General features: G+C 40.0%; 1 protein-coding gene across 5 annotated transcripts in view; it reads left to right on the forward strand.

The window, feature by feature from the left end:
• slit2 (slit homolog 2 (Drosophila)) overlaps positions 1–14,949 on the forward strand; it is a 58,119-nt gene that overhangs the window by 17,561 nt on the left and 25,609 nt on the right. For all 5 annotated transcript variants that reach the window (XM_060864167.1, XM_060864163.1, XM_060864165.1 and 2 more), the window contains exons 5-6: positions 13,258–13,329; positions 14,572–14,643. In XM_060864167.1, the coding sequence (XP_060720150.1) occupies positions 13,258–13,329; positions 14,572–14,643 (144 nt within the window). The remainder of the gene's footprint in view (positions 1–13,257; positions 13,330–14,571; positions 14,644–14,949) is intronic.

A 14,949-nucleotide genomic window follows, 5' to 3' on the forward strand; every position in this document is an offset into this window, starting at 1 on the left:
TCAGCTGAGATTTCGTGCATTTTCTAATAGAGTGATCACAGAGTCTTGGCCAAACCAAGGAGTTTGGATTACAAGCAATTTAGTCTTCAGCTTTTGAATGATGAGCTGTGACTCATGATAAGGTGCCTGCTGAACAAGCCAAGATATAATTAACAACCTGGAAGGAAAGGATCAGTTAAATGTCATCAGCACAACCCTGGTAAGAAGCTGTGTGGGGATATTCCATCACCGAGAGAATAAGCGCATGGGTTAGAGAGAAGACGTCTGAGCGCTGAGCCTTTACAGACGCCAGTGGAGAATCTGCAGGAAGCATTCGTGGATTCTCTCCGTGTCACCTGATACGAGCGCCCCTTCAGGTAAGACACAAATCACTGCCATGCTGAGCCAGTCATTCCAAGTATGGTGAGGAAGGACATGGAGATACTGTATCGGTGGTTAACTGGTTCGAAGTCTGCCAAGGGGTCAGGAAAAATCAGGAATGGTGGCACAAGGCCAGGGTCTCTGGAGAGGGATAGTTGGGATTTTGGAGCCTGTTCTCACTGAGAAAAATCACACACTGGTTGAAGGTTAGAGAGGATTAACTTGGGTTTATTTATGAATGGGTCCCAAAGTGAGAATAATAAACCTAAACTCTGAAAGCCCTAAGATATTGAAGGTTGATTAGTGCATGTTAATAGGAGTAAATACAAACTAATATCGGCACAACCTGGGCGCTAAGCTAGCTAGCTAACATAGCTAATGTTAGTGTTGAACAAACTCTTCCGGTTTTCTCCAGCTTGGCTAAATTTGATTGTCGCATCCTTGAGATCTCAAAGTCTGTTAGTTGTTAAGTAGATAACTACTAGTAGGTAAATAACAATATATATTTTAGAATTTTGGTGATAAAGAGGTATTCGGAAAGATGTTATGCATATTAATGGACACTTCAGGACCTCGGGTATGTTTGTGGTTTGTATTCTTCCTAGAACAATTGAGGAAACACACGAGACTGTCCATTATTATTTTATTGATTTATAGCTGTGCTTAGAACTTGACAGGAGTCAGAAGGTAGAGGTAGAGACACTGAAGCAGACCTAATGGGATATTAAGATCTACAAGGAAATCTAGTGGAGTCTCACTGACTGAGAAGAGACTCAGGAGGAAATCCAGCTCATCTCTGAAGATCCCCAGGAGACGAGGTGGGACAAAGGGACAATAAAGTGAAGTTTAAAGAGGAACGTTATGGTCACCATGACGATACATCTAATACCAAATCCGGATCTGATCGCTTTATCCGGTGTTTTAATTGATTTGAATACTGTAGAGCTGTAAAATAATGGCTTTTACATATTGATAAATAGTACCACACCACATAACAGGACACTTGTGATTTTTACCTTTTAACGAATCAGCTAACTTTAGCGAAGCTAACCAATAGTACGATGCTTAATCAATAGAAAAATGTATATATTGTAACCATCGATAAAGCATATCAGGGTAAACAGGAAATATGTGTCACTACGGACAGGAAGTGTGTGTTACGGCAAATAGGAAGTAGGTGTTACAGCGCAGTGGAAATGTGAGGCACAACAGACACAAAGTGTGTGTGTGTGTTTAACTGCATAAGGGGAAATTCTTCACTGAAAATAGGAAGTGTGTGTTATAGAGGATATGAAGTGGGTGTTTTGTGTTCCTTGTTCGAATTATACAAAATATTCAGGTCAGAAATGTTAAGGAAATTAAATTAGAAAGTCTGTTCCTGTAGGCTGTTCCACATAACTTCAGCTGGAGTGCAGTCCAACAAACACACTCACACACATACACATATATACACACATACACACACATACACACTCGCATCAATAGTGATCAGATCAAAATTGAGAAGGATGGAAAGGAAAATTGAAAAAGACAGTGAGAGAGAGATGAAAGAGCAAAAGGAATGAGACCTGAAAACACACACACACACACACACACAGAGACTCACACACAGACACACACACAGACAGAGTGTCTCCAGCCCCGGCAAGGCTCCAGCTACGACAGTGAGGGAAAACACACCTGTGTGTGTCTGTGTCTGTGTGTCTGTGTGTGTGCGCGATGGGTAATGAGCCCCTTTTCCGTGGACAGCTGTATCCTAGCAACCGAACGGGCTTCTTCATACTCTTTAGTCTCACCTTACCAACACCACAGAAACGAGAGAGCATAATTGCCACGGTTACAAGAGAAGGCATGCATCACTAGCACTTTTGCGTGTAAATGAGTGAATTAGTGTGTGACCACGCAGTGGGCGGAGCTCCGCATTGTACGAGAAGTTGCAGTCTTCAGTGTTGATCTCTCTCTCTGTTTCGTTTTCTTTGTCTCCATGTAATCTGTGATAAATAAAGGGTTGATTAAACAGATGTGAAGTTACGGGAAGATCATAAACACTCAGGCCACACACACACACACACACACAACTGATTCTCAGACCAACCTCCCTACTCAGATTAGATACCAATGTGGAAACCTCCTTAAGGCTGGTAATAAAGTGAGGCGTGTGTTCAATCACTCAAGGCAGGTGAGCATGTATGTATGAACCACCACACCCACCTACACACACACACACACACACACACACACACACATTTCCCTTTTCCCCATCACTGTATCATCAGTAATACACAGGATATGAGTGATACAAAGAGACCACCCTGTGTGGGGGGTGGGTGTGTGTGTAGCATTAGCTTAAGGGATGATGTAAACAGATTCCTTGATTACAGGTTTATACAAGGCTGCGATAGATCCCAGTGCCTCTGGGTGTGTGTGTGATACAGTAAAAGCAGGAATGCTTTAATAGAGTATTAGCTGTGCCTTTTAGGTATTCACTTATTCTGTGTATAGGCATGTACATGACATCACGCTGTCTCAGGATGATGGGTACCAGTATGTTACACTTTTATTCCAGTCCACTGTAACTTTCTGGTGTTCATCTGAAAATGTTTATCCACTTGAGCACTAGGGTGAGGCTAGAATACACCCCCAGTTTGGATGGTGGTGCATTTCAGGGCATCATGCACACACCTAACCAATGGCATGTTTTTAGGAGTGGAAGAACCCAAAGGAATGCCGCATGGGCATATAAAGAGAACTGTGAGGAAGTGAAGCTACCTGCTGCGCCACCATGCTGCCTACTGGCAACAGTGATATACATAATTAAAATACCTGGCTAGCATTAACAGGGACATGCTTATGTATTGGTTGTAATTGTTATAATGGTTGTAATTGACTTTTATATTAATGCCCTTATATGACGCCTCTATATAGAGCGACTTACAGAACTTTTTTCAGCGACTTTTTAAGTCTCTACTGTATCAATAAAATACATTAAAACTGGTTTGCAAGGTCACAGACTGAAAATACTATTGGTCTGATACCATAATAAAAACAGGCCTCTGGTAAAAAGAGTTAAAGATGATTTCAGACGCTCTACATTCAGCAGAATCTATCATTATAATGTTGTCATTTGTAAGGCAGTTTTTTTCTTACGTTAGCCTGTTTTCTCTCATGCTAGTGCCTGTTTTAGATTGTTTAATGTAACGCTAGTTTGTGGGCAGCTTTTCTTCTGTAATGCTAATGCGTGTGTTTTAGTCTGTTCTCTCTGATGTTACACTGAACCTGTTTTCTCTGATGTTACAATGTCTTTTAGCTTGTTTTCTCCAACGATAGTGTGCGCTTTGGCCTTTTTTGTAATGCTAATCTGTCGGTTAGCCTGTAGTATTTGTTTTTTAGTCATTAATACAATGAAAGTGTGTGAGTCATGTGTTAGCTAAGTCCACGGTTCTGTCAGTGTCTCTGAAGTATACGGATGAAAGATTTGCTGTAATGAGCTCTGTCTGCGTGTACTGAAAAGAAAAATCTTTTGTGTGTGTACATGTGTTGACGTTTCTTATCTTATGATCATTTGCTGTTAGATTGTGGTGTGTGTAAACAGAGGACAGGTGGGCAGGTCCTGGTGGGTGTGGTTATGTAAATACGAGCATATGAAGGACAGCAGGCCGTTTATTTTAGTGCCTGTTGGACTGAAGCGGAAAATGAGCAACACACCAGCTATGAAGAACGCAGAGTATGGTGTGTGTGTGTGTGTGTGTGTGTGTGTGTGTGTGTGTGTGTGTGTGTGTGTGTGTGTGTGTGTGTGTGGCTTTCTGGAAATGTCCAGCTGGGAGTTTAAACACACAAACACACACACACACACACACAATCATACACAGATTGCAGACCCCCACAAAGAATATTTGAATAAAAGAAGCTTTAAAGACTAAAGACCCTCAGGCTTCGATTAGCTAAGTGAGGTTATAGATGCTTGTTGTGTGTGTTTGTGTGTGTGTGTGGGAGAGAGACAGAGAGAGAGAGAGAGAGAGAGAGAGAGAGAGAGAGAGAGAGAGAGAGAGATTCTGAATGGTAGATTTGCTTCAGGCTGTACTTATTAAAAGGCTTTTAGTCTTACACACACACACACACACACACACATTCGCTCATGCTGTAACATGTTCTTACTAAAAGGCTAACTGTTGACTGGAGGCTACTTTTAGAAGAGTGAGAGTGAGAAAGATACGCAGAAAGTGACAGAGAGAGAGAGAGAGGAAGAATGAGATCAAGTCAGACAGACAGAAACAGACATCTCAGGATGAAAGGAGTAGATGATTGTAGACATCAGATGCAACAGGCAGGTTGGGGAGCGAGGGATAAAAAGTGAGACAGAGGGATAAGTGAGAGAGACAGTTGAGGCATAGATGAACAGAGTGATGGAAAGTGAGACAGGTGAATAAAGAGCCGAATGGATACCTGGACAAAGAGATAGATAGATGGGTAGACAGCAATAGAGGAGGATAGATGGACAGAAAGATAGAGAGCGACATATAGTTTGAAAGAGGAATAGAAAGTGAGAATGATAGTGAGAGAGAGCCTGCTCTCACTGTAGACAGATGTACATAGGGATAAAATGAGACAGCCAGCAAGACAGAGTGAGGCATAGATGAAAGTGAGACAGGTGAATAGAGAGAAAGACAGATAGCTAGATGTACAGAATGGTATAATGGTAGTCAGATGGACAAAAGAATATAGATAGATTAAGATAGTAAGAGAGTGAGGACAGATGGATAAAAAGTGAGACAAATGGACAAAGGGATAGTGAGAGAGAGAGAGAGAGAGAGAGAGATATTAACTGAGGGAAACAGAATATTAGAGTGGGACAGATGGATAAAAGTGAGTGAGACAGAATGATGGAAAATGGACAAGAGATAACTAGACAGATAGACATCCACTTTTAACTTTTCAGATGGATAGAGAGAGAATGACTGAGGGAAACAATATGAGATGGACAGAGGGATAGAGAGAGAGGGATAGAGAGAGAGAGACAGAGATAAAGATAAGGGAATAGAGTGAGGCAGAGATGGTCAGACGGATAAAGTGAGAGACGGCGTGCTTTTGCCTTTAGGCTTTAGAGTTGCTCAGTCTTCAGTTCTCACATTAAAGAAAAATGACCACACACACACTCACCCACACACACACACACATACACACACACACACACACACACACACACTGTCCTCCTTTTTGGCTTTGCGTGTTTAAGCAAGTATTCATTTTTATGGAATGTGGATGAGCACACTGTGTATGCATTTGTGTGTGTATATGTGTGTGTGTGTGTGTGTGCGTGTGCATGTGTGTGTATATGCGTGTGTGTTATGAATGTATTAATGTGCTCAGACAGTGGTTGACAGATACACAAAGACCCTAGCCGCTCTTTTGTGTTTGGGGCCTCACCATACACACTGACCACTGTGTGTCGCCTGCGGCTCGTCTGCATGCGTGTGTGTGTGCGTGTGTGTGCGTGTGTGTGTGTGTGTCAATTGCACACAAGGAGTTTATTCAGTTATGACGTTGATACATTGAGACATACAGTGAGATGTGACTGAATTCCATCTGTGTACATTGTGTGTGTACGCGCATGTGTGTGTTGCAGTACACATTATTTCAAACTGTTTTTTTATGATTCTTTTGCAGAATGATATCACATACCAGCAAGCTAAAAACAAAAATATCAAAATTTTTCTATTGTTCTTGTTGTTTGGTGAATTCTCGCCTGCTCCGTATTACGACAGCTATCGATACTAATCTGTTATTTAAAACACTAAATCCCGGTTTATAATCGCTCACAGTTCTTCTGGGAACGACTTAAAACGAACTTGTGAACGTTTGTGGTGTTTCATAACAGTAGGAGGCTCTTAGCTATTCACGGGCTGTCAATCAAACAAGGGGGCAGGGAAGTAAACAACACGCGGTTATAGTAAGTGAAAGCGTGTGTTTTGTTGTCCGTTCAAACAGAAGATACGGCTCTTTAACCGAACAATCGTTCATACCGCAGTTCCGTCAGATTTTTCGATTCGTTTTCTCTAAAAGAAAACGGCTCGGACAGAATAGCGTTACTATAGCAACAGCTCATTCACAGCGACTTGTCTGTTAGATGCTCCACGTAAAAAGAATAAAAAGTGTAATTGTTGATAGTGAATTGTTTTTTTTTCCTGTCAGGAAATGTTATATTTAGTTATACACACACACACACACACATGTTATAAATAAGTTATATTTTATTTATGGAAGGAGTCGCAAAGAATCTTTATTTGTGTAAGAAAATCTTGACAGAAGAGATCACGTTTTCTCGCTAACATGACAACGCGAACAAGGATTTTTCCTGATAAAACCTCCTCACACTGTTTACATATTGTAACTAAAACAATTTTAGCTACTCTGTTAACAACAAAGATCTTATTTTAGCAAACCAACATTTTTCTATCCTTGTTTTCATGCCTGGACCCTGAGACCCATGTCTGGAATTGTGACCTGATTGGCCATTCTGTGCTTTTCTGAAAAGCTCTCAGGATGGTTTTGCTGTGACGAAAATAAAAAATCCTGGAGCAGCGTTTGAAGTAAAAGACAAACAACTGGTGCGAAAGTAGCCATGAGCTTACAGAGGTTTGTGATTGGCCCGGCTACTCGACTTCCTAACAGATTCAGGGAGACGGATATCTGAGGCATCGCCAGGAGTCAGACTCGGAATGTCATGAATGAAAATATTTAATATTGAGACTGACAGAGAGAGCGAGAGAGAGCCAGACACAGAGCCAGACAGTGCCGTTAAAAAGTGTGTAAATGTGTGTTTATCTTTGTTAGTAAACTGAGCGTGCTGCTGTCTGTGTGTGTGTGTGTGTGTGTGTGTGTGTGTGTGTGTGTTTGTGTGTGTGTATGTGTCTCATTCCTCTCTCTGTCTGGTTCTGCTGTCATGGTAACTGTGTGTGTAAAGTACGGTGGCCCACAGGAGCCAAATGAGCCATGAATAATTTATGTCTTAATGACTTCATTCACATCAATACACTCCTACTGTGCGTGTGTGTGTGTGCATGTAAGTGTGTAAGTGTGTCATGCGACAGTAACAATCTTCTAAAGCAATTTTGAAAATTACTTTAAATGTGTTTGGGTTTTGTTGTGCTATAAAACATGATGGAGGGGTTTTCCCAGAAAATCTGTGTGTGTGTGTGTTGGCATGTTGCCTCGTGTCTTTGATTTAAATTCCTCTTTGTGAAATGATCAGCAATATCCTGAAAGGCAGTCATGAGCAGGCGTGTGTGTGAGTGTGTGTGTGTGTGTGTCTTGCTCTTTTTGTCTCTTGGAGCTGGTGTTAAGTTCGTCTCATTCTTTGAATCGCTCAGCAGGAGACTACAGCCAAAACAATTAATGTTGTCAAAAACAGCAGCATTAATCACACACTTGTGTGTCTTTAATTAATTGTGATTAATTGCCGTAATTCCGTCTCATTAACTGTGTCACACACTCAATTAGTGTCCAGGTGCGGTGTGTTTAATGAACCCTGTCAGAACATCACAATAAGATTGTGTGTGTGTGCGTGCATGTGCGTGTGTGTAACGCGTGTGTGTGCATGCGTGTGTGAGTGCGTGTGTGTGTATGTGTGTGTGTGTGTGCGCACGTGTGTGTGTGCGCATGTGTGTGTACTGCTAATCATTGATCACACGCTCCTGCACTTACTGCATTTGAAAAAAAGACAAAAATGAATAGTTTAATCCTTAATCTCATTAATCCAGCTATTAGGCCTAATGCTAACTTTATCTTTGTCTATTACACACAGTATGCCCTTGAAATAGAGCCTGAAAAAACTTTGACACTAATTTGAATTCTAATCCTAATTCTAATTATTATTCATATTTATGTCATACAGCAGAAGGAACATTATTTGCATTGACATTATTTCCTGTCCAGTGTCACCCAGATGAGGATGAGTTTCCCTACTGAATCTGGTTCCTCTCAAGGTTTCAGGCTTGATCATTAGAGATAAATAATAACTATAATATTAAACTTTACTTCTCTAAAGCTGCTTTGAGACAATGTTCATATTCATTCATTCATTCATTGCCTATCTCAGGCGTCATCGGGCATCAAGGACAGGATACACCCCCTCATTCACTCACGCAGTCACACACTACGGACAATTTTTCAAGAGATGCCAATCAACCTACCATGCATGTCTTTGGACCGGGGAGGGAACCCCCGAGGCACGGGGAGAACATGCAAACTCCACACACACAAGCCGGAGGCGGGAATCGAACCCCCAACCCTGGAGGTGTGAGGCAAAGGTGCTAACCACTAAGCCACCGTGCCCCCATGTTCATATTAAATACAAATAATTGAACTGAAAATTAAATTGATCTAAATGTGAAAATGAAAGCTGCAAAATGTAATCTTAATCCGAAATATAATCCTAAATATAATCCTAATCCCAACTCCAACCGTAAATGTAATCCTAATCCCAAATCTAAATGTAAACCTGATCTCAAATCTAATCTTAAATGTAATCCTAATCCCAAATCTAATCTTAAATGTAATCCTAATCCAATCTCTAATTTAATCCAAACCTTTACAAACACATGCAAACACTATTAACTGGATTTTTTAATGAACGACCTATCTAAATCTAAATCCCTGTTTTATTCCTAAATCAAAATTGAAATCTAATCTTAATCCCAATCTTATGCATAATTCAAATTTTAACACAGATTTTTATTAAAATTTTATCTCACACCTTCTAAAGTGTGTCTACAAAGACGCTTCTAAACTTTCTGGATTGTTCGGGCAAAACGAAATATGAAAGTAATCTTTATGTCTAATTCTAGCATTAAAGTTAATTCTGGTGTTAATCACCTTCACACTATAAACAACTCTGGGGCAAATCCAGTAAAGAATATTTAACCCTAATCTGAATCTCAATCCTTTCATTTTAATCATCTTAATCCCAATCTTAATCATAAGTATAATAACACACACATTCATGTACATACTACATTTGGAATAATGTAAAACAAACAAACAAACAAACAAGTAAACAAACATCGTGGTAATACTAATTCTGACCCTAATTTTATTGCTAATCCTAAACTTATCCTAACATTATTTCTTCTATGCAAGTTATATCTGTTACTTCTGCCCTGCACACTTCACTAACTGTCATCTTAACTTAGCTGAATAAATACCCTTTATCTCTCATTTTTCACCCATACAGTATGTCTATCTGCCTGTCTATCTGCCTGTCTGTCTCTGTATCTCTCAGTCTTTCTTTTATCACTCTTTATTTCTCTCTGTCTCCTGCACTTGCTGCTCATAGAAACTTTGCTGTGTATGTGTGTGTTTGTGTGTTTTTGTGTGTGTGTGTGTGTGTGTGTGTGTGTGGACAGACGGACTCAGACAGCTGTGTGTGTAGCGATTGGTTTGTGAGTGTGTGAAAGACAACACTTAGACCTCGACTGTGTTTGAACAGGAATATTTCACTTTGACTCTCTCTCTCTCTCTCTCTCTCTCTCTCTCTCTCTCTCTCTCTTACACACACTCACACACACACATACACACTGGAATCTTGGCAAAGAGAAGCTTAAAACATCTTGAACTGATCGTATGTGAGAGATGAAGGAGAAACAGTCACCGTTTGCTTTTCATCCTGCAGAGAGAGAGAGAGAAAGAGAGTGTGTCTGTGTGTGTGTGAGAGAGAGAGAGAGAGAGAGACTCAGAGGTCTGTGGGAAAGTTTGTGGTGTCTGGCTACACAAACACACGCCCAAAACACAGAAACATTTACGGCTAAACAAAACAAACTTACGAGTGTGTGTGGGTGTGTGTGTGTGTGTGCTTCTGTGTGTGTGTGTGTGTGTGTGTGTGTGTGTGTGTGTGTGTGTGTGTGTGTGTGTGTGTGATGCTGTTAATCCGTGGCCACACTGCCAGACTTACGCAGCGAGTGCTGAATGCTTCTGCTTCATAAACACCTCACTAATGAGGCTCTCGGGGGAGAGAACACACACACACACACAACACACACATACCACCTGCTCTTTCGTGTGTGTGTGTGTGTGTGCATGTGTGTGTGTGTGTGTGTGTGAGTAAATGACATTTCCAGAGCTGACAGGTGGTCTGCCAAACACCACTGGATATTGAAGTTGAGTTTCTGTGTGTGTGGGAGAGAGAGAGAGAGAGAGAGAGAGACATTATACACATCCTTTCTGCCAAGTAAGACAACTGGCTAAAGAATGGACAAATTGAATAAGTGACAAAAAGAAAACACACATACAAAAACATAAAACACAAACACAGAGCGTTGGCATCTCTATGAGGTAATTCTATTGACTTGTGTGTTCCTGTAGCTAGCATTAACATGCCTGGGGTCTGGAGTCAGTGATTGTTGTCATGGAAACGAACTTTGACTGGATTTATATCCTGTGAAACTTTCACACGGCTAGTTTCGGCTAGCTAATTCAATATAACACAGCGATTCAGTATACGGCTAACAAACACTGAAACGCTCATCTCTTCACACAGCTGTCACATTGACACTCTCATGCTAGCTAGATGGTGAAGCTAAGCAGTTAGCCGACGCTGCCTGAGCTTCGTTTATGTTCACAAAGCTTGCGCTATTCAGACAGATGAAAGAGGAAGAGAATCTTTTATTACATAACACACTCATTGTGACGCTGGGGAGAGTATTTACAGCTCAGGATGGATTTAACAAGTCAAACATTCTTTCAGTTATTAGCACATAAATATCACCGTTATGTGCTGAAAAGGTTCTACTCCTCCTTCTCTTTGTCTTTTTACTTCTTCTTATTCTTTTCTTCTGTCTTCTTCTTCTTATGTTTTGTCTTCTCCATCTTCTGCTTCATCATCATAATCATCATCGTCATCTTCTTTTTCTTCTTTGTCTTCATCTTCATCATCATCTTCATCAGCATCTTCTTCTGTTTCTTCTGTTCCTCCATCTTCTGCTTTATCACGTTGATCTGTTGATTTATTATGCTTTTTTTCTTCTTTTTCTTTCTCTTTGTCTTCTTATTCTTCTGTTTTGTCTTCTCCAACTTCTGCCTCATAGTCATCATCATCATCATCATCATCTACTTTGACTGTTTCTTCTGTTTCTCCATCTTCTGATCCATCTACTTAATCTGCTTGATCTCCTTGTCCTCATCCTTCTTCTTCTTCTTCTTCTCTGCTTTGTCTTTTTCTTCATCATCAGTGTTGAGTTTTTATCATACCCGAGACACAGATTTACCTTCGCTTGCTGTCTTTAGACAAAAAAAAAGAATTTTTAGAGAAAATGAGAATACAGCAGAAGGGAAAAGTGAACAATAGAACAAATTATTGATGAAAAAGAAAACATGCTAAAGTTTAAACGCAGACACGGGCAAGAAACAATCTGAAACTGAACAATCTCTGTACTGTGCTCTAGGAACCTGCCCAAAGAAATACCCACAATGCACTGCAGCGCTTGGAATGCAGTAAGCTAATCTGGCAATGTCCAGTCAGAATAATATGATTAACTGGTTTTGTGAATGTCTGTGTGTGTGTGTGTGTGTGAGGTGTGTGTGTGTGTGTGTCTGTGTGGTGTTTGGTTTAATATTCACTTACTTTATTACTTTATATCTAAGGACTTAATCACTTCAGGACATTCTGCTCCAAGAAAATAAAATTAATTTATAGTTATGTTTAATGATGTGGAACATCTGTGAGACACGTTAGTTCCGGGTATCACTTACGTTATAGCAATTTCCTGCCCAGAATGACTTCCCTTGCCCCTTTGTTCGGGATAAACCGGAATGTTAACAGAGTATGGGGTCTGTGTAATGTAATGAATGTTTACGCCATCATTAATCTTGTTCTGTAACAGTAACAGTGTCCCAAAGCACTTCCGATTTTATGGAGTAAGGAATAGTGAGTAGGGACATTTTCTTTGTGTGTGTGTGTGTGTGTGTGTGTAATAATGTAAGTGTTAACTGCCCCCTAGTGGACACAATGACAATGATTTAACACAGAAGCACAAACTTGCATATTCATATGACCGAGCATGTGAGAGGAAAGACAGAGTCAAACAAAGAGAGAGACAGAAAGATATGGAGAGAGACAGACAGATACGAGAGAGAGAGAGACAGAGAGAGATATGGAGAATGAGACAGAGAGAGAGAGACAGACAGAGCCGAGAGACAGAGAGAAAGACAGACAGAGCAGAGAGAGAGAGACAGATGGAGAATGAGACAGAGACAGTCAACAAATCAGAGACAGACAGAAATGAAGAGATAGAGACAGACAGAGAGACAGACTGAGAAACAGACAGTTTGATAGTAAGTATTGCGCTTCTCTGATTGGTCGTGATTGATTGACAGGCATCTGAATGAAGAATGGCCTCAGTCAGCTCCAGAAAGAGACAGACAGGCAATCTGTCTCTGTCTCTCGTCCACACTGTGACTGATGTATGCAGAATTTGATTGGCAGGTAAAATTGAATTTGCTGAAATTTGAGAAGGACTCCTTTATTTAAGTCAGCTCCTGTGGAGGTGCCACACAGACACAAACACACACACACACGCACACACACACACACACACACACAGTGGGGTTGAGGGTCATACATCCTGAATGACATTCTGATTTCCCACTGACCCTAAGGAACTGCTGTGTAGAGCTACTTAACGCTGCTAACATCAGTGCTAGTGATTTGATTTATATGAAACCATCAGATAGACATAAAAGCATTTTTCAGTATTGTTGAGCTTAAATAATAAAACTTCTGAGATAAAGGAATTGTCTCATGATTTCTTGTTTTGGAGACAACTGAAGTTAGTGTTATGTTCTTCTTCTTGTTGCTAATTGTGGTGTGTGCGTGTGTGTGTGTGTGTGTGTGTGTGTGTTTTGCAGGGATCTGAGTGAGAATCAGATTCAAGGCATTCCGAGAAAAGCGTTCCGTGGAGCTACGGAGATCAAAAACCTGTGAGTGTGTGTATGTGTGTGTGTGTGTGTGTGTGTGTGTGTGTGTGTGTGTGTGTGTGTTATATAGCTGGTTTGTTATTGCATATGCATATGTATAGTAAAAAATATAGACAGATCAATAAAGTGTATGGCAAAAAAGTGTGACCCTTAATCGTATTATAAATACAATGTCTGCATTAATAAGACCATAATTATAGAGCAATAGAGTATGTGAGTTCACTGGATCTATAATTATACTGTATTAGTGCTCGCTGGTTCATTACAGGAATAATTATACAGTGATAGACTATGCTGGGTTATTAGGGCCTTAATTATACAACCATAGTGTATGATGGATTAATAGGGCCATAATCATGGCAGTTATTTATTAACCATTATTATATGGTATTAGAGTATGCTGGTTTAGATTAATCATGTCATAATAAAACAGCTATAGAGTATGCTGGACTAATAGTGCCATAATTAAACAGCTATAGGGTATGATGGGTTAATAGTGCTATAATTAAACAGCTATAGAGTATGCTGGATTAATAGAGCTATAATTAAACAGCTATAGATTATGCTGAACTAATAGAGCTATGATTAAACAACTATAGAGTATGCTGGGTTAATAAAGCTATAATTAAACAGTTATAGATTATGCTGGGTTAATAGAATTATAATTAAACAGCTGTAGAGTATGCTGGGTTAATAGAGTTATAATTAAACAGCTATAGGGTATGCTGGGTTAATAGAGCTACAATTAAACAGCTACAGAGTATGCTGGGTTAATAGAGCTATAATTAAACAGCTATAGATTATGCTGGGTTAATAGAGCTATAATTAAACAGCTATAGATTATGCTGGACTAATAGAGCTATAATTAAACAACTATAGAGTGTGCTGGGTTAATAAAGCTATAATTAAACAGCTATAGATTATGTTGGACTAATAGAGCTATAATTAAACAGCTATAGAGTATGCTGGGTTAATAGAGCTATAATTAAACAGCTATAGAGTATGCTGGGCTAAAATGAAATAGCTATAGTGTACAGTGAATTATTGGGCCATAATTATACATATATAGAGTACACAGGATTTATAGAGCTATAATAATGCAAGAGAAGAGTATGCTAGATTAATGGGGCCATAATTAAAGAGCTATAGAACAGTGGATTATATTGCTACTATTACACCTTAATGTCATTAATATGGTATTATCATGATTCGTCTCCCTCTGTCTCTCTCTCTAATGTCTCTCAGGCAGTTGGATTATAATCAAATCTCATGTATTGAAGACGGAGCATTTAGAGCTCTGCGGGACCTGGAAGTGCTGTGAGTATCAGCCTGTGTGTGTGTGTGTGTGTGTGCATTTGTGTGTGTGTGTGTGTGTGATCTGCTGTACTGAAACAGATTTCCAGTGGATTATGTGTGTAAATCCTGTTAAAGCGGACAAGGAGTGTGATGATAGTGAGAGGATTATGTCACTTTCTGTTATGGCAGACAGTGTTACACACACACACACACACACACATACACATATAATGAACAGTCAACAGCTGTTTTCCCCCTGGACAATCGTATCCGTCCTGTAATCCCCACTGAGAGTGTGTGTGTTTGTATGGTGTGTGTGTGTGTGTG

The sequence above is a fragment of the Tachysurus vachellii genome, chromosome 2 (genome assembly GCF_030014155.1).
Source record: "Tachysurus vachellii isolate PV-2020 chromosome 2, HZAU_Pvac_v1, whole genome shotgun sequence".
NCBI lineage: Eukaryota > Metazoa > Chordata > Actinopteri > Siluriformes > Bagridae > Tachysurus > Tachysurus vachellii.